This window comes from Crotalus tigris, unplaced genomic scaffold (assembly GCF_016545835.1).
Source record: "Crotalus tigris isolate CLP2741 ecotype Arizona unplaced genomic scaffold, ASM1654583v1 scf7180000018268.1906537, whole genome shotgun sequence".
Classification (NCBI taxonomy): domain Eukaryota; kingdom Metazoa; phylum Chordata; class Lepidosauria; order Squamata; family Viperidae; genus Crotalus; species Crotalus tigris.
The window spans coordinates 326,737-345,465 of NW_024096914.1; the positions used below are offsets into that span (position 1 = coordinate 326,737).

General features: G+C 35.7%; 1 protein-coding gene across 6 annotated transcripts in view; it reads left to right on the forward strand.

The window, feature by feature from the left end:
- Positions 1-17,919, forward strand: part of MTUS1 (microtubule associated scaffold protein 1) — a 106,609-nt gene extending 88,690 nt beyond the window's left edge. For 5 of the 6 annotated variants that reach the window (XM_039349385.1, XM_039349386.1, XM_039349384.1 and 2 more), the window contains 8 exons: positions 1,670-1,736; positions 9,436-9,650; positions 10,461-10,566; positions 10,785-10,858; positions 11,218-11,313; positions 12,775-12,891; positions 13,808-13,905; positions 15,826-17,919. In XM_039349385.1, the coding sequence (XP_039205319.1) occupies positions 1,670-1,736; positions 9,436-9,650; positions 10,461-10,566; positions 10,785-10,858; positions 11,218-11,313; positions 12,775-12,891; positions 13,808-13,905; positions 15,826-16,042 (990 nt within the window). In that variant the 3' untranslated portion in view covers positions 16,043-17,919. Of the gene's footprint in view, positions 1-667; positions 824-1,669; positions 1,737-9,435; positions 9,651-10,460; positions 10,567-10,784; positions 10,859-11,217; positions 11,314-12,774; positions 12,892-13,807; positions 13,906-15,825 lie in introns of those variants that run through there. The other variant, XM_039349390.1, reaches the window with a different exon arrangement.
- The last annotated feature ends 810 nt before the right edge of the window (positions 17,920-18,729 follow it).

Below are 18,729 nucleotides of genomic sequence, written 5' to 3' on the forward strand. Positions count from 1 at the left end.
TCTTGTTTTTTACTCTGATGCCTTAACCACTAAACCACACAACCTAGAGCCGAGAGTATCTACGGTATGGAAGCGAGGTTAAAATATGAATGAAAGTATCCCTGCGTCTCTTCACATTGCTCTTTTCACTCCCACCATCCCAATGAGAAGCTCCTGAAAGGATGATTATATATCTTTCATTCGCTGTTGTATACTCAGTAGAGCTGCATAAGAAACATAAAGCAAATTTTGGCAAAGTTTCTTTCTTTTTTCCCTCTTTCAGCTCACATCATCTCATTTCCCCACCAGCCTGTCTAATAAATTAAGAGTAAAAGCCTAGAATAACTAATTCAGAAAAGCTAAAAATAAAATCCATTATCCATAGAGATGGTCAGGAGGATGTTTTCTCCCCCTCCTTTCTTTCCCTGATCCCGACCCTCCCAGGCATTATACCAACTGATATTTGAGTAAGTGGCAATCGATCTTAGTAATGTCTGGCTCTCATTTTTCAGAAACAAAAGAGCTGTAGCTTTAAGTAATCACTAGCTGCTTGTGCCAAGTGCAGAGGCTGCAGTGAGTGTGTCTCTCTGTATTCAGAGAGCCCAGTAGAAGAACTACGGTAAACTGCAAAGCATGATGAAGTCGAGCTCAGGCAGTGGCCAATGGAGTGCGACTTGGCTGTGAGTTAAATGTGGCCCAACCAGTTTGCTTTGTGGTACTGCTTGCCACCTGTACACTCCTGCCTGCATATGCTGGGGACAGAATACAAGCTGGGGACCGAAGCTGTACAATGGGCTGCTCTAGCAGCAAAGTGTGCTTGTATTTTCCGTGTGCTGCAAAAAAGGTAATTGGTATATGTTCTGTAATGTTCTTCTGGAATAATGTCAAGGAGTTTTCAGCAGTGGTTTGCTGCAAGCAAGGTGAAATGCTTCCTGCAGCAGAGAGCCTGGATTTTGATATCTCTGCAATGTTGAGCTCTCCACGCAGTGATTGCGTGAAGGAGGCTGAGGGTTCATTGCACCTTATAGATTCTGGCACGGGTGGGGCAGGGGAGAGGGGGCTGCTTGGTTCTTGTCTAATTGAACTCCAGGGTGAGCTGTGTCCTGTAACTAGTTCAGTAGTTTGAAATAGGCAGAAAAGGAACTGGATTCTTTTGAGATGTTTAAAGTGCACCAACTTTAGCATTAAGAAAAGCACAATCCTGATTAAGAGAATGTTTTGACTGAAACTGTGACACACGCTGTGTTGCTTCTAAATTTTGTAATTGGCTTTGTAATCTACAGAAGACTTGGGCTCTAGTTATCTTTGTTATTAAGTACTTTGAACTTTGTCACTCCTGTGTAGCCCTCAAAGTTATGAATAAGAGGTCCTACAAGTTTGTTGAATACAGTTAGAAGATATTAATTTAATCCTAAGGGTGTCCGCACTTAACCTGAAAACTAAGGTCTTCCTGACTTTAAAGTACTTAACAAGAGGTGAAAACCTTATTTAAACACATCTGCTTCCTTATCTCAGAAACTTCTTTGTTTTTCCTGTGTTAAAAAAGCTGTTATCCTGGATGATTCATACCTTGGCATCTCCCCCCCCCCACAAGCTCCTGTCGTTTAGCACATAGCCCACAAATATAACTACTAAAAAGTATTTTCACCCCAATAACATTATATGTATCTCTGCTGTGTTTTTTCCACAGAGAGAAGAAGTGCTTTCCCAGCGTAAAGAGTTATCACTAGAACTTCTCAACCTCCGTGGAGATCTAGGTAAGTATTAATCAATGCTATCCTCCTTCCTTTTTAAAGTGATAAATGGAGCAACAAAGCAGGGCCAGAACAAGTTGTAGAATTGACTCAGCATATTCAGACCCCCTCCCACTGACTCCCACTTTATTCTGTTCAGATCTTTGTAGTCTTCATTTTTCCAGATTCTTGATTCCATGACCCTGAGGTCATCTGGCTTCCAGAAAATTTCTCTGGAAACATGTCTCTGATGGTCCAAACGTCCACTGTGGGGAAAGTGGGTGATGAGATGGGCTGTGCAAATGCAGGTTTTTCTTTTTGTTGGTTTAAATCGGGGTGTCCAACTTTGGCAACTTTAAAACTTGTGGACTTCAACTCCAGAATTCCCCCATCAGCATAGCTGGCTGGGGAATTCTGTAACTGAACTTCACAAGTTTTAAAGTTGCCAAAGTTGAACATCCATGGTTTAAATGGTATAAAGGTATTATTTTCCCTTTTGACAATGAGGAAACAATGGTAACATGTGCTGTATTTTATTCACAGTGGTGTATCACTCTTAGCCTGTTCACAGTGAAATTAACAAGAAACTAAGAAAACATCACTTAAACTAAATGGCTTAACTGCTTCAAGGCAGATAAAAAGATCCATCTTAAATGCACCAGAGGATCATTTTATCTTAACAAACAGCTTTAGTATATTTAATGTTAAGTCATAAGGTGATTGTAACATTATGGGTAAGAGAATAAAAAAATTTTTGCGTTATATCTTACCTCTGTCCTTGTTAGCTGGCCTAAGGCAAGTTGCTGACACTTAATTTCAGCCAACTTTTTTAATACATAACTAAGACTGGCCTATTTGATTAATGGAATGGGGCAATGAGATCATATATGTGAAATACTTAAGCAATTTGCTCTATAAGTTGATTGACATTCAATCTGTGAAATGTGATTATAAGTCCCTTGTCATTTTAGATATTTTATTATGAAACAAATGACAAGTAACTTCAGGGCAATTTTAAGCAGTGGTTATATTTTTCACCACTGTTCATATGACCTTCTCTAACTTGATGTCTCATTGCACATGGACTACAATTCCACCATTTGTGGACATATGGCTGAACCTATTTGGAGATAGCAAGACATCTGGAGGGTGACAGATTCAAGAAATGTTACTCTACCTTAGCATATCTAAGATGATTCATTCATTATCAATTATTGGCACTGAAAGCTTATTCTTACTAAAAGCATACAATAGATGAGATAAAGAAGCTTTTTTCTGCCTTAATATACTGAAAAAGATTTTTATGTAAATTATGCATAAGCATAAAATTTTTAAGGGGATTATTTTTCAAGTGGTAGTAATACAATTATATACACGGGAAAATTGAATGTTGACTTTGTTAGCTAGACATGGTTTTTTACTGTTTCACTTTGTACCAACAGATTATTGTGTGTTTCTGTTGGATCCTCAAGGTCATTCTTTCTTCTCTTATACTCTTGTTCATTGATAATATAAGAATGTTGAGCAATAAACATTGTTCAGTTTTGATCAATGAAAAGCATTAGGCATGGATGGCAACTTTTTGTGTCATCTGTGTGTCACCTTTGATGAGGTGTTATGTTTACATGAAGTATGGAAACTCCAAGCTGATGTAAGGAAAAGAGTTTTTTTTTTACTTATGAATCACCTGTGAATGAAAATTGAAATAGCTTGTGATCACCTGAAAAGATCTTATTGTGGATAACATTATAGTACTTATTTCAGTGATGTGAAAGTAATTGATTGTGACAGTCCATTTTATTTATGTATTCATTCAGGCATTTATATGGCTGCGCAACTCAAGTCATGTGATTTTGGGTGGCATACAAAAATGAACCCATAATCAATTTAAAAACATATTTCATTAAAGTATATTAAAACTGAAGGATGGCTATTAGAGTGAAATATTCTGACCCCCAGAGAAATAGCTAGGTGTCTTCCTTAAAGTCTATAAAGATTTTCCTAAAAATAAATATAAAAATGCATATGTGTTTGAAAATAAATTTTAAAACTTGTATATGTGTTCCAATCTAGTCTACAAGTCTAGTTTTGTATACTAGAACAGGTTCTGTTATGTGTGCTTTTTTGTGTGGGAAATGATCCCTAATTTATGTTCTGGTGTTTATCTGAAAATATGCTAGAATAATGTTTCAAAGCTTTATGGGTCAACTGTAGTCAAATGACCATAAAAATCAATTTTGAAAACTGGGAAACAGTGGAATACCATGAAATTTTAAATAGCTAATTCTAGTGTTATGAGAAATTGGTAGAACTGTTTACATTGTAGAGCTATTTCTTCTCTGTTCTTATACAATTGGACTACCAAGACTGAGGCAAAAGGCTTCAACTGGGTGTGATTGCATATGTGCTCTGCAACTTGCTGGTGGTAGAAATAGATAAATGAGCTTTATGAGAGTAAGATCTCATTGAAGTTGTAGCATGATGCAAATATTTGAAAATGTATCTTCATCTTAAACTTTGACAAATACAGCTTGTTCTGGCCATTCATTTGTCTTAGAAATTAAAAGAAGTTATGTCAGTACTGAAGAAGAAAAAATATTCTTTTAGTCAATGTACAGATAGCCCTCGATTTGCAACCCAAAGTTTCTGTAGCTAAGTGAGATAGTTAAGGCAATTGTGCCCCATTTTACGACCTTTCTTGCAACAATTGTTAAGTGAATCACTTAACATGGTAAGATGGTTGTTAAGTGGATCTGGCTCCCCATTGACTTTGCTTGTCAGAAGATCGTAAAAGGGGATCACATGATTCCAGGACTCTGCAATCATCATAAATATGAGTCAATTTCCAAGTGTCTGAATTTTGATCACATGACATTGGGATGCTGCAATGTTTTTAAGTGTGAAAAACGGTTATAAGTTTCTTTTTTCAGTGCTATTGTAACTACAAACAGGTCACTAAGTGAACTGTTGTAAGTTGAGGATTACTTGTAATTTTTTGAAAGCAGATGTCTCTTCCAGACCAATCTAACAGTCTACCAATCTGTATTAACCAATCTATCTCAGGTATAGTGAAGGAGTAAGAACAAGCTTTTTTCCCCTGTTGAGTTGACAGAATAAAATGAATAGAATTGGAGCATTTGAGGATGGGAACGGCATTTTCAAAATGTAACAGGAAGATTTGGACTGAAATTTTCATTTCTCATTACTGATTGTGCCCATATATTTTTTTTTAAAAAAAAACCTTTCAGCTAAATTAAAAGAATAAAAATAAAACTGTATGCTTCAGGATGCCATTGCAATAGATACAAAAATGACTGTTTTTATTGCCTGTAATACTGGCTAATTGAATGTCTGAACACCTGAAATAATTACACATTTTATCTTGACATTGTGATCATTTTATTAAAAAATTCCAGGACATCATCATAAAACAAATATATTTTATTTTATGAACATCTGTGGATAGGTTTGATTTATTTCATAAAGGAAACAAGTTGCAGTGTGTAATTGCTTAAAACACATTAGATTTTTATCCTTTACTTAATCAGTATATTGACTTAATGGTGCTTACTTTGCCTCAGGAGGATAATTTTGTCAAAGCATGGCATTGTGATCATGAATGTTTTTGTAGATTTTTTATTAGCAATTTTGAATGATTTTTTTTCTCCTTTTTTGAGACTTTAGGGTTGTTGTTTTTTTAAAAAAAAATCCACAACATATATAGTATTTTTTTTTTTTTTTTGTGCTAATGAATTCTAAAAATTTTGCAAATAATCCCTTTTGGTTTAAATGGCTTGAATTGTGTGGGGATTTTTGTAGCAGCTGGACTACATGTGAGACATCAGGTCTGTGCATGCAAAGTTAAACTTCTTTCTGGCTTTATTTGACGAAGAACAGCTGCTTATTCTGTACCCTGGATAATATTCTGGTAAGCTGTCTTGAACCTGCCACTGCTCATGCTACTTTCTTTTCCCCACTGACAAAGTAGGTTAACTAAAGGTTCAAACTACCAAGGATCACCCCTGGTCTGGTGGGCACCAACACTATAGAAAAAGCATCCAGACTTTCCTTTACTTGGTTCCTTCTCTGGTGTCAATCCATCTCTGCATGGAGATCTTGGAACCAATAACAAAAGCTTAGTCATTTTTAAAGGAACATTTGTAGAAAGTGATACTGGAAGAATCTGATTTTGTGTTAAGATGTATATCGGGCTTTGGGGTTATGATATATAACCCTATGCTGTGTGAAGTTGCCTACTGCTTTATGATACCAGGATGCGAATGGTATCTAATACACTTTTCCCATAGAAATCCAAAGAAAATATTCACATACTCAATTAGTTTTTGATATCAATAATAGACAAAGAGAAAGGAAACAAATGGATTTAGATAAATTACAGTAAAGTAGGAAATAAGGATTCAACAGAGGTTAGAGGGAATTATATTCCTGCAGAAGATTTAAGTTGCTGTATATTAGTGGGTTTAAGCTGTCAATGTGGAAGGCCAGGGCTAACAGGTAGGGCTTTCCTGTGAAAGAGTAATGCACTTACACTTAGTATAATGGTATTGGGAATGATGTTGGGAGGCAGGAGGAAGAGCCACAGGTAGGACATCTGGCCTGCAAAAAGTATCTCAGCTCACAGAAGAGAGGTGGAAAATGTGTTGGAAATGTTTCAGAAGAAATGCTCCTTAGTTTTCCAGGGCATAAAAGGAAAGGAGGGGAGAAATACTTTCAGTCTTCCAAGATTTTGTTAGTGTAACATTACAATAACAATAGATGTAGTACTTCTAGTTGTACTTCTTGTCAGGATTACTTCGCTAGACTGACAGCTAGAGAGCTATGAGCTGTCTACAATTAGGACTACTATAGCAGAGGTCCCCAATACTTTGGGCACCAGGGACCGGTTCCATGGAGAGAGGTTTTTCCATGGACCAGAGGGTGCGTGGTTTTGTGTGGTGCCTGCATTCTGTGGATGGGACTCTGCTTGTTTGTGCAGACCAGTTGCTGGCATGCCACAGCCCAGTACTGGTCCACAGACCGGGTGTTGGGCACCCCTGTACTATAGCATTTTCTATTTGGAATCTCCTGGAAAAAGTCAGCACTTATAATTGGCCCAAAATGCTATGATCAAGTCCTTGACTAAGATCAGTTATAGTTAGTATATGGTTTCCTGAATTCAAAAAGCTCTGTTGACTTCTTTTTTCCCCAAATAATTGTCCTGTCCTGAAATTGTTTTGCCAAGCCAGATGTCCTTCCTTCTCTAGCAAAAGGTCACTCGGCACCATACATGTTCTTCTTCCTCTCTTTTCCCCCATTTGTTTTCTGGTTTAGAGAAGCTAAAAAACAGGTCCCAACTGTCCAAACTGCAGGTGATGGTCATGTTTTCTTTTTCAGTTTCCATGGCAAATGAAAGAAGGAGCCCTCCCTTTCCTAATCCTCCTTCATATGCTAGAGGCCTTAGAGCAGATAAATAGGAACCATGATGACTGGTTATTAAGCCAAGTAATATTTTCTGTTTCCCTGGTGAAGAGGCAAAATAATTTCCACAACTCAATTTTCTGGCCTGCAAACCATTTGACTTATTTAGGGCTGGATTCGTGCCTTTTGAAATAAATAAGCATATCTCAGCTTTTTGCATAAAATTCTTTTTAAATCAATTTTTAAATGTTTTTTTCTTATTCTTTAATATGCATAAAATTTCATTCTGGAAAGATATGAAAGCATCCCAGAATGACGAGATTGTTTCATGTCCACTTCCTTTCTTCTTCAGGAAGTTGGACCCTTCCAGATGTTTTTGATAATATCCAATAATCAGGTGCAGGCAGCCTAGTGCCCTCCAGGTGTTTTTCAATTTCTGCTTCTTATAGCACTAGACTATTTGGTGCTCTATCTGAGATTGTTCCTGTTTAATACATCTGGCTGATGCATGCTGATAATTTCAGCTTTTGAGGTCACACTGAAAACAAAAGTTCAAGTTTTATCCCACAGTTAAAAGCTAGAGATTTGGGAAAGACCAGATACCCCTGCCTCCAAATATGTAGGCCTTGAAGAAAATGTGCAGAAACTGCTTGGGAAACATGAAGACATCAGGTTGTCAAGAGTCAAGATTTATAAGTAACCTATAAGATAGAATCTTAATTTTTCTTGTGTCTGTTTTCTGCGCTGGTTTACTTCAAGACACAGATGTATTTGAGGTCATATCACTTTTTAAAAAATAATTACATGTGCCATCACTTGTCACTTTCCTTGACATAGAACTATAGCAGAACTATAAAGTACAAGCAATAGCTTGTTAAATGGTAAGTTGTAGAAATTCTTCATTGATGAGTCTTGAGAACTCTCTGAGCTTGGTTGTTTTCTTGTGGACGTTTCATTACCTAAACTAGATAACATCATCAGTGCTAATGAAAATTCATTGTTCATTTGGAAAGAGCATATAGTAATTCTATATATTAACCAGTCAATAATCATTTTCGAGGATTAGATGATGAAATTTATTGATTCATACTGATCAGGAACACCTGTGTCCATCCCCTGAAAAAAAAATAATAAGTAGGTTAACATATGTTAGGTTAACATCACATTCATTTAGTTGACTTTTCCTTAATTGTCTTTTGACAAAGGAACAGGGTTAAATTTATAAACAGTATTCTTATTTATTAGACTTCTATGGCTACCAAATTGGAAACTCTCAAAACAGCTTTTAAAATGTTTATTCTTATCAATAAAGGTGAATGTGTGTGTGTGTGTGTTTATATGTACACCATATTTTTGCCCAGAAAAGCACAAAAACTAAGCAATGAAACAATCCACAAGAACTAAACTAAAGGAAAAGCAGAATAAAAATATATCAACCATTTAAAAGTTTGAAGAATTTTGTCCAAAAAGATTGTTATCTGTCTGTGTAACAGTTTAAAATATAATTTTGCCAGGGTAGAATAATTACCAGAGATCAAAGTTATAGATCAAAAGTGCACACAATCTTCCATATAGTTTTGAATAGCAGGGCTGCATATTTTGGGGTAAGGGAGGGAGAATTCTGCTAAGTAAGGAACTTCTACTGAAAAATCCTTATGCTTCATGACCTAGTAATTTCTCCCAGCAGTTTCACAAAGAATTGGACACTCGCACTATCCCACATGGATGGATTCCCCAGCTTTGGTTTCTGGGATCACTGCTTGAATTAGTAGCAAAGTACTGGAAACTTCTGAGAAATTGAATATATTCCACAAGGCAAGAACATCATTTAGGTTGACAGTGTCCTTTCTAGGGAGAATTCTCAAATCCTACTTTAAGCAATTTGATAGCACTGAGAAAGATTTTACTAGAAAAAAATCTTATTGCTTTGTTAAACCTTTATTTGAGACGTGTCTTGAATCAGCTGTATTGTTTTGGATACAGATGCTATGTATTTGGAAAGAGTGAGGGATGATATACATGACTGTAAATTGTGTAAATGACTGGTAATATAGCCAAGATTATCAGTAGCTTTTCAACTTTTCTGGCAAGATATTTCTATTAGCTGCTATTTAATCCTCTTTTAAATGAGGTATGTTTAGGATTAAACCTGGAAATAATTAGCCCTCAGTAAATTAAAGGTATACTGTTTCTTTCTTCCCTGGCAATTTTGTTCGAAATTATTGTGTTGAGTATTTTCTTTGAAAAAAAAAAAAAGGCAAAGATATGTTTGTAAGAATAAATTATTGTTATTTATTGTATCAAGTCACTACTACCACTGCCTGTGAGAAATTGGAGAAAGACCGGACTGAATTGCAAGCAGCTTATGAAGGGTTTGTGCAGAAGCTGAACCAACAGCACCAAAGTGATGTATTGGAATTGGAAGAGCGGCTGAAACAGTTCTACACAGCTGAGTGTGAAAAACTTCAGAGTATCTGCATAGAAGAAGCTGAAAAATACAAAGCACAACTTCAGGAGCAGGTTAGTGGAACTGGAGTTGGATAGAGCATTTTCTTAGCATAATGCTTAATTGTTACAATATTTAATTAAGGTTTGCTTCTACATTAATGCATTCATCTGGAACCCTGGCAGTGAAGGAGTTTAAAAATGTCTGTGTAAATATTCACAAAGTCAACTTTATTGTTCATTTTGCAATAAAGAACTTCATTGAAATGTAGCAGCCTTCTAGGATGGCCTCATATTGCAAACCATGATTAATCCGTGTTAGGCCAAAGCCCTATGAGCTTCATGGGCTCGTGGAACACTTATAGAGTTAGTTTGCTTAGTGTGTGCGCGTCCGTGCATACTTTTGAGTCAGTGTTGATTCCTGGAAACTGCCTGGAGAAGTTCTTGCAGTTTTCTTGACACAGTTTCTAGAAGTGGCTTGCCATTGCTTGCTTCCTAGGGCTGAGAAAGAGTGACTGAACCACACTCATCTAGCTGGCTTTATGCCTAAGGTGTGATTAGAAGGCACTAGGTTTCTAGCCTAGTGTCTTAACACTGCACAAAACTGACTCTCTGAATTGATAAGATGCTCCCTCCCTAATTAGGTGCACTTTAAGAGAATGTTCTGAAGCATCTGAAGAGGTTGGGAACTGACCTCCTGAGAGCCCTGGTAATGCCATAGCAATAGTTTAGTTTTGGTTGGTTGACTTGCCTTTGTAATTTGCTTTTAAACTGCATTTATATAGGGTTCAAAAAAATCAAATTATTACTTGTCCCAAAATAAGAATTGTGATTTTTTTATATATATTGTTTTTTAAATATTTTATAAATATTGTTACGTTTTAGGTTGACAACTTGAATACAACACATGAAAATTTTAAGCTAGAACTTGAAACCAGTCATGCAGAAAAGATAGAAGAGTTGAAGAAGGAATATGAATCTTCTTGTTCGGGTAAATTGTCACATTTCTTTCCCACGATTGTAACTAAATATGTTATATTTAGAAAGAGATCTAAAATCATTCAAAACCCTAATTATTTTTTTTTTACTACAAATACAAGATTTTTCTGCTTCTAACTGAAATGTAACCTGATCTTCTGCTACTGTGACTTGTAATAAAGGCATGTTAGGGAATCTTCCTCATAATAATAAACTTCTAATTTTTTTCAGAACTCAAGGCTGCCCACGAATTAGAAAGAAAGTCACTTGAAGAAACTTTCCATGAGAAACAAGAAGAACTGGAGGTCTGAATTTTTTTTAAGTTTGTTAATACATAGATAGTTCTGTGAACTATTTCAAGATTATGCTCCTCCACTATTTGAAAATTTTATCTTTACTTTTCTCATTTAAAAAATCCATATTTATACTTGATCATTATTAATATAGCACAGCAATTTAGTTTTTATTAAACATATTTATTCCTTATACTGATGGGATTAACAGATTTTATCACTCTGGGCCCAGTTTTTAGTATTAAGAATCTTAGCACATATTTATTTCTAACTTCTACCAATTTACTTTATTCTGATAGTATTTTTAAAAATGATTCCTGGCTTTATGTTAGAGGCTCAGTTGTTATATTGGACTGTATTTAATGTTTCAGAAAACAATAGCTGAATTACGAAATGAAAATGATTGCTTAAATGAAAAGCTCAAGTTGGAAGAACAAAAACAAATAGCCAAAGAAAAAGCAAACTCTGTAAGTAGGTATTGGATTGTATATATTGTAAATTATAATATTATAAATGTAGAAATCTTTCACTGGTGTCAGACTCTTTTCAAACCCTGTGACTGGGTGCAAAAACATGGCCCTAAAGCAATTGATTTAATACTTTCATAGAGTGCAGACTATAAACTTATTATACTTTGTGCTGGGTGGAGTGGGGGAAATTAGGAACTATGCAAAGCTTGCAGAAGCTGAAGGTACAGTTTCATCCCTTAAAACAGGTGTGAGCAACTATGGCCCCTATGCAATCTGTGGACTTCCAACTCCCAGAATTCTACAGGTCGTAAAGGGGGCATAGTTGCTCACCCCTGCCTTAAGACCATTGAAGCACTACCACCATATCACTGAAATCCTAATTCTGTCTACTTCAGGTTTTGTCTCACAACTTTCTCTGCAAAAGCTGGTGGGAGGTGTCTGATCCAACAAAAATGTTTTTTGTCCTAAATATTGGGGAATGTTCTATTTTTTTTTTTTCAATAAATAGGACAAGTAACACAAATGCCAAAGCAAAGCATTTTCGGGAAAGAACAACATTTATACCATTTATATATCAGTGAGTCACTTCAAATGGATGAATATTAAGTATACTGAAACATGCATAGCTGAATTCAAAGTATTTATTTTGCACGCAGAATCATAGGGCAATGTTTCTATTGCAGCGTCATGAACCTAGAAACAGATGTGGCTGCTTTAATGAGTCTCATGCAGGATGCTGTATCCTCCCTCTTCTGCCGCCTAAAATGAAAACACAATTTAAAGCATTCCAACATTTGATAGAATAATGCACAGTGGTTATATGGGCATACTGCTCAATCACTCCTGCTTAGTTCTCCTGTTGACAGCAAAATCCCTAAAACCAAGACGTTCCATTTGAAGCACATTTATGGTTATGAATTCCATTTAGATCTTTGCCTTACGCAATGCTGCATACCTCACCTCTGAATATGATCTGCATATAGGTAAAACACTATCTTAGCCATCTTGATTGGAGGATGATAGGAGAAAATCCAAAACATAACTTTTAAAATGCTGGTGCAAAAGAATGTGTAAACTTTTAAGTTTTTATCTGGTAAAATATCTGGGCAACTCGAAAGCCTGCACAACATGTTGTGTCATTTGAGTTGGTCCTAATAAAAGATATCACTCAGCATAGCTTAATCCCTGCAGAGTTACAAAAGTAATGTTCGTTTGGAATTGGGCAGTACAAGGATATTTGCAGCCAATACAAATACAATTTTCATAAATTTCTCCATTCCAGGTGGGTGCTTATGAAGAGTTCTATGGTGGTTTGCAAGTGTCTATATTTTTTCCCTATCCCCTGCCCCCAAGTATAGCGAAGAAAATCCATAGTCAGTCAATATATCATACACCTAATGTAAAACACGTGGCAGTTTTGAAGGGCCTTCCTAAACATCTCTGTATATAAATTTTCAGAAAAATCCTCAGATTATGTATCTGGAACAAGAATTGGAAAGTTTGAAAGCAGTATTGGAGATCAAGAATGAGAAATTACATCAGCAAGATAACAAACTATTGAAAATGGAAAAACTGGTAAGTTGCATTGAAGTGCTGACCTCCAAAATCTCATTTTGTGCTGACAGCGCAAAAAGATTTAAATCACTGGAGTATGAAATTGGGAACAGGCACCAAAAATGTTCTCTAATATGGGACAAATACATATAAATTAGCCTGTAACTAATTTCAGAAAGGAAAATTAATCTTGAGAGAGGATAAACTTTTAGCACAAGCTTGTGATCCCATGTAAAGCCTGTCCACTGCACTAGCTAAAATTGAAGTTGCTGGTTCAGATTTCATTATTAGCCATGAATCTACAATATGTCTGGAGGCCAACTATGATTTTCTATCCACTTTACCCTTTTTTGGAATATAAGCATTGCTGGTTATATATTACAAAGATAAAGCATAGTTGTCTGAATGTTTAAAATATGTAATATAAATTATTTCTTGCTTTCTTGAACAAAATGATAATTACTTGGCGTAAGAATTCTTGTTTATTAATCAGAAAGAAGAATTATCTTCATTGATAGCTGACTTTTGAGTTTAAAATACCCTGTTTTGAGGCCAAAAATATTTCTCAGTTTATTGGAATCATATTTTTATTTTGCATTCATGAATTGTACTTAAAGAATCATGCTATAAGTGTCCTGCATTGTTCTAATAGACATTGTTGATCCATTTAAAAAACTGTCAGTCTTTTGGATTTTATTGAAAATATTTGTTTTGTAGCAGTTTAAAAACATATATGTAGTGTACTTTGTCAGGGGCAATAGACCAACAGAGTTATTCCCATTTTTAGGTTACTCTTTATAAATAAACATTCAGGATAACCTTTTAATTGGAATTAGCAAAAATGCTTCAGAGGATTAGCAACATTGATGCATTAGAGCAATATTCCCTTGTGTTGGTGAAACAAAAAAAAAATGTCCAATTCGAATTTTTATCCAAGGTGGAGAGCAACACTGTCCTGGTAGAGAAAATGAGAAAAATTCAACAGGAGAATGAAGGATTAAAAGCTCGGATGGACAAACATATGGAACTTTCCAGGTATTTTAAAAGCTCAAGTCTAGCTGGCCAATCTTTAGATTCCTATCCTTCATGAGGAAATTTAGAACAGGGTGCATGCAAACTTTCTCCAGAATTGCCTTGGACTTTGAGTGACATGTCAAGAATAATAATTAAAAAATGAATAGGACCAGGATGAATAAATATAGTTGCAGTAAATAAACTTGAATGTGATTTAAATTAACTAAATAGAGAAATATAATGATTCGTGTTACACTTAATAATATTTCTCCTCTGGCCCATTTAAAAATTATAATTCAGTTATGCTCTGACAGCTACACTAAAATTCACTTTGGGGAAGTGTGCATTTGAACCTAATATCATAGTTATACGCAGATAAAGCCATGATACAAGCTGTTTAATAAAGTGGGACTGAATTAGAAATAAACAAGAGTAGCACCAACTGCATAAAAATGCATTTGCTTCAATCTGGCAGAATTATTCAATTGTTGTTGTTAATTGCGAAGTCGTGTCCGATCCATCGCGACCCCATGGACAACGTTCCTCCAGGTCTTCCTGTCCTCTACCATCTTCTGGAGTCCATTTAAGTTCACGCCTACTGCTTCAGTGACTCCATCCAGCCACTTCATTCTCTATCGTCCCTTCTTCTATTGCCATCAATAGTAATAGTAATAGTAGTAAAGTTGGAAGGGACCTTGGAGGTCATCTAGTCCAACCCCCTGCTCGGGCAGGAAACCCTACACTATTTCGGACAAATGGCTGTCTAGTCTCTTCTTAAAAACTTCCAGTGTTGGAGCATTTACTGCTTCTGGAGGCAAGCTGTTCCACTGATTAATTGTTCTCACTGTCAGGAAGTTTCTCCTTAGTTCTAGGTTGCTTCTCTCCTTGATTAGTTTCCACCCGTTGCTTCTTGTCCTGCCTTCAGGTGCTTTGGAAAATAGCTTAATTCCCTCTTCTTTATGGCAGCCCCTGAGATATTGGAATATCTTCCCTGAGATATTTCAATATTTCCCAGCATTACGCCCTTCTCCAGTGAGTCCTTTTTCTCATTAAGTGGCCAAAGTATTTGAGTTTCAACTTCAGGATCTGGCCTTCTAAAGAGCAGTCAGGGTTGATCTCTTCTACAACTGATCGGTTTGAACGCCTTGCATCCAAGGGACTCGCAGGAGTCTTCTCCAGCACCATAGTTCAAAGGCCTCAATTCTTTGTCGCTCAGCCTTTCTTATAGTCCAACTTTCACATCCATAATTATTCAATAGATTGTGCCTATTGCTAAAAGTAGAAGCATCTTTTGAGGCAAGAATATACCATATTTGAAGCGTTGACACCAGTACACTGAAATAATGTTCTCCGGGGACAATCAAAACAATATCTTTGTTTACTTGCTATCATCTCTTGCATCTGGGAAAAAAACATTTTGTGTGTACCTTTCTTTATTACCAGGGGCTCCAGGTTTTATGCGCTGTCATTTGGGGGTATAGAAAATTGCTCATCTTAAGGGTGAAAATGATAGTATCAGTTAAGCTAAGAGGAATGAGAGTGGAGCATGATAAAGTTTCCCAGCTTTTTTTCCTGTGAAAAATTAGTTGTTCTATAAGCATCTGAGTAGAAAATCCTATTACAGTTACTATATTACTCCTCTAATAGTATTATAAGTTTCCTGTAATAGATGGGCGCCAATAAGATTGAAGAAAATGAGAAATAAGTTAAGGATTTCATTGTGCTGAACTGAGCCTTCATTTGTCCAAGTTTGTAATTTTGAAAGAGGGATAATCTACTGCTAATTCAATGGAGAGTTCATAGGTTTTGAAAGAACCACCACTACCCACCCAGGGAAGGGAGGAACCCTTTGTAGCTTGTGAATGTTCTAAAAGAAGAATGGGGCAAATCTATTTGAAGGTGAGAAGGTCTCATTTATACTTTCCCTTTTAAACCAAACAGGCAACTTTCCACTGAACAAGCAGTTTTGCAAGAATCTTTGGAGAAAGAATCCAAGGTCAATAAACGCCTATCGATGGAAAATGAAGAACTTTTGTGGAAGCTACACAATGGAGACCTTTGCAGTCCAAGAAAACTCTCCCCTGGTACTCCACCAATGGCCTTTCAGTCACCAAGAAATTCCAGCTCTTTCTCCAGTCCCACTGTGTCACCCAGATGACACCCCTGTGAAGAGACACTCTCCCTTCAAGCATTTCCTTCACACTCTGCAGAACTGAAAACATGGATTAAGGGAGCAAAAAGCTATAAAAATGCAGATGTGCTTCACTGTCTGAAATATAACTGGAACGAACTGCATTGAGAAATATCTATAACATGTTCAAGGTTCAGTAACAGGAAATCCAATTATGCTCCTCCTTGTTAAAGAAAAAGGACTTCAGAAATAACTTCCCCAAATGTTGTTGCACAAAGCACTTAAAGAACAAGAAATATCTTGTTCACTTTTGCCTTTTTCACCTAACTCTAGGGAAAAATTGCTCAGGGGCTTATAAATAAATGATTGCAACCTTTAATACTTTCCTCATTATAGATATGTTCTTGAGATTCTGGATGTGCATAAATGACTTAGATGCAGCATACCGCCTTTGCCATGTATCCGATGGAGGACAAACACAGAAGAAAATAGGGTCATGTTCTTCATGAATAAAATATTCTCATTATGCATGTTTTATCAAAGTTTTTTTCCCCTTTCTTGGGACTAAAGAAAAACTGCCACATGTACTATATGTTCTCCGTTATCTCTGTACTTCAGTTTAGTAAATGATTGAAAGGAGATACTGTTTTTGTTTGGTTGTCTACTTGTTTCATTGTGGAACGTAATGAGTCTGATCATTTCCTTTCCAGGCATAATTACATTGTCCAAAATATTATTTTTCATCTTCTCCACACACATATCAGAATTAAATTGTTTTTCTCTAGCTATATTATTTAGCCTTTACAAAGAACACACATCAGCATAGTAGAAATTTCAGACATACAGTATAACTAGCTACAGGGTCTTATCTGACTCAAAATAGAAGTGCTTCAGAGCTCAGGAGAAAAAAATGTAGATGTGCTTATTTTAAAAGGAGCAAGAGGCTATAGAAATGTACTATGTTGCTTTATAATATCCTGAACTGATAATTTATCAATGTGTACTTTAATCGGTAAATGCTATAAGGAGCAATCTGTTCACTACATTCATCAGTAACAGATTTATTAACATTTTCCCATTGGCTGCAGAATTCATTACCCTCCGTTTCATTTGATAGGTTTTCTTTGACCTTGAATTAAATAAAATCTGATTGTTTTGTAATAGAAAGATACTTATCTCTTGGGTAGCATTTAATTCTGCATTGCAAATTTAAAAACAGCATAGTGCATGTCTGCTCTTGTAAATGACCTGTTCAGTTTTTATTTTTGTGAGTTTTAAAATCTCTTATTTGTTGAAATGAGCTCTAATACAGTTAAAAATTGTCTCTGCTTTCTGGTATAGGTGGGAGTTTTAAGTCCTATGTTTTGGTTTATTATCATTAATACAACCCAACAATGAACTGATAGTTCTTTGTTATTTAGTGATTAATTGTTAGTCTAAGCTTGGCAATGATCTTTCAGAGATATCCTTTGTCCCTTTCATAAAACTAAAGAAGGGAATAATCTTCTATAAACATGGAGAACAAAATGTCAAATTAGATATTTGTTTAGAAAGCAAAATGCTGGTTTAAAGGGGGAAAGATTTTAGTTATTCTGTAATTATGGAAACATATTCTACTTGGTAATATGGAAAATTCAAGGATAAAATATTTTAATTCTGTGTTGTATATGGAATATTTTACTTGCCCAAAGCCATTTAAGGAACAGTACGTGCTGTTGTAGCTAGAGATGCCAGCACTTCTAAATAAACTGTTGTCCAGAGATTGATTTGCATAACCATTTGCTGTAGGCTGAAATTTGGTTAGAAATGTCTTGAAGCAATCTTATTTCTTTGGTAAGGTCACATGTATTGATCACATGTATTGAGTGTTGAAAATTAAAATAAATTTTTTTACTGCTTTAAAACTCTTGCCTTTTTAAGTGTAAGCAATTGTCTGAAGCCAAAGTAATATTGCTAACATAAAGTATGTTGTGTACATGAGAGGCTTTCCTTCCAAGTTGTGAGTCATTTAAACAGAAGTGGTTTCTGTTTAGACTGAGCTTAGATTTGCAGACATCAAAACAGTAATTTTCAGATTTCAGAAAGTTCTTGAAAAAAATGCTTTAATTTAGCAGACATTATGCAATTGATTTCTCTGGTGTAATGAAAAACTATCTTCCACACCAGGATATATGTTGATGTATCTTCCAAGATTCTCAAGACTAGGGAGAAGAACATCAAGTTTTATCATATATTTTCACTTAGTGGAGTTGTTTTTTTTTTTTTTTGCTGTATTTCAGTTTGCATTTTAATTAAGTTGTCGGTTAACTACCAGAGCAATGCATAAATTGATGAAGACATTCAAGAATTAGATAAATTTCAGAAGGAGTAGAATTGCAACTTCTCTGCAGATTCATCTGATCTCTTGCTATGTATACAGAGGAAATATAGGCATACAAAATATATGATAGTGGAGGGCATCTTGCAACCATCCCTCCTCCCAATTATTTGGATTCTAGCATTGATCTCATGTATTAATTGTTAGTCTTGTCTCTGAGAACTGAATCTTCAAGGACCAGTGAGAACCAGGCATGGTGGAGAAGATCATGTATTCATAAGTAATAAATGGTATCTAAGATAAACTCAAATTGAAAATGAGGTGGCAGCATCGTGAAATAGCTTGGGGATATCTATTGGGTCATGCATCTCCATCTATTGTGTTTCTGTAGATGAAT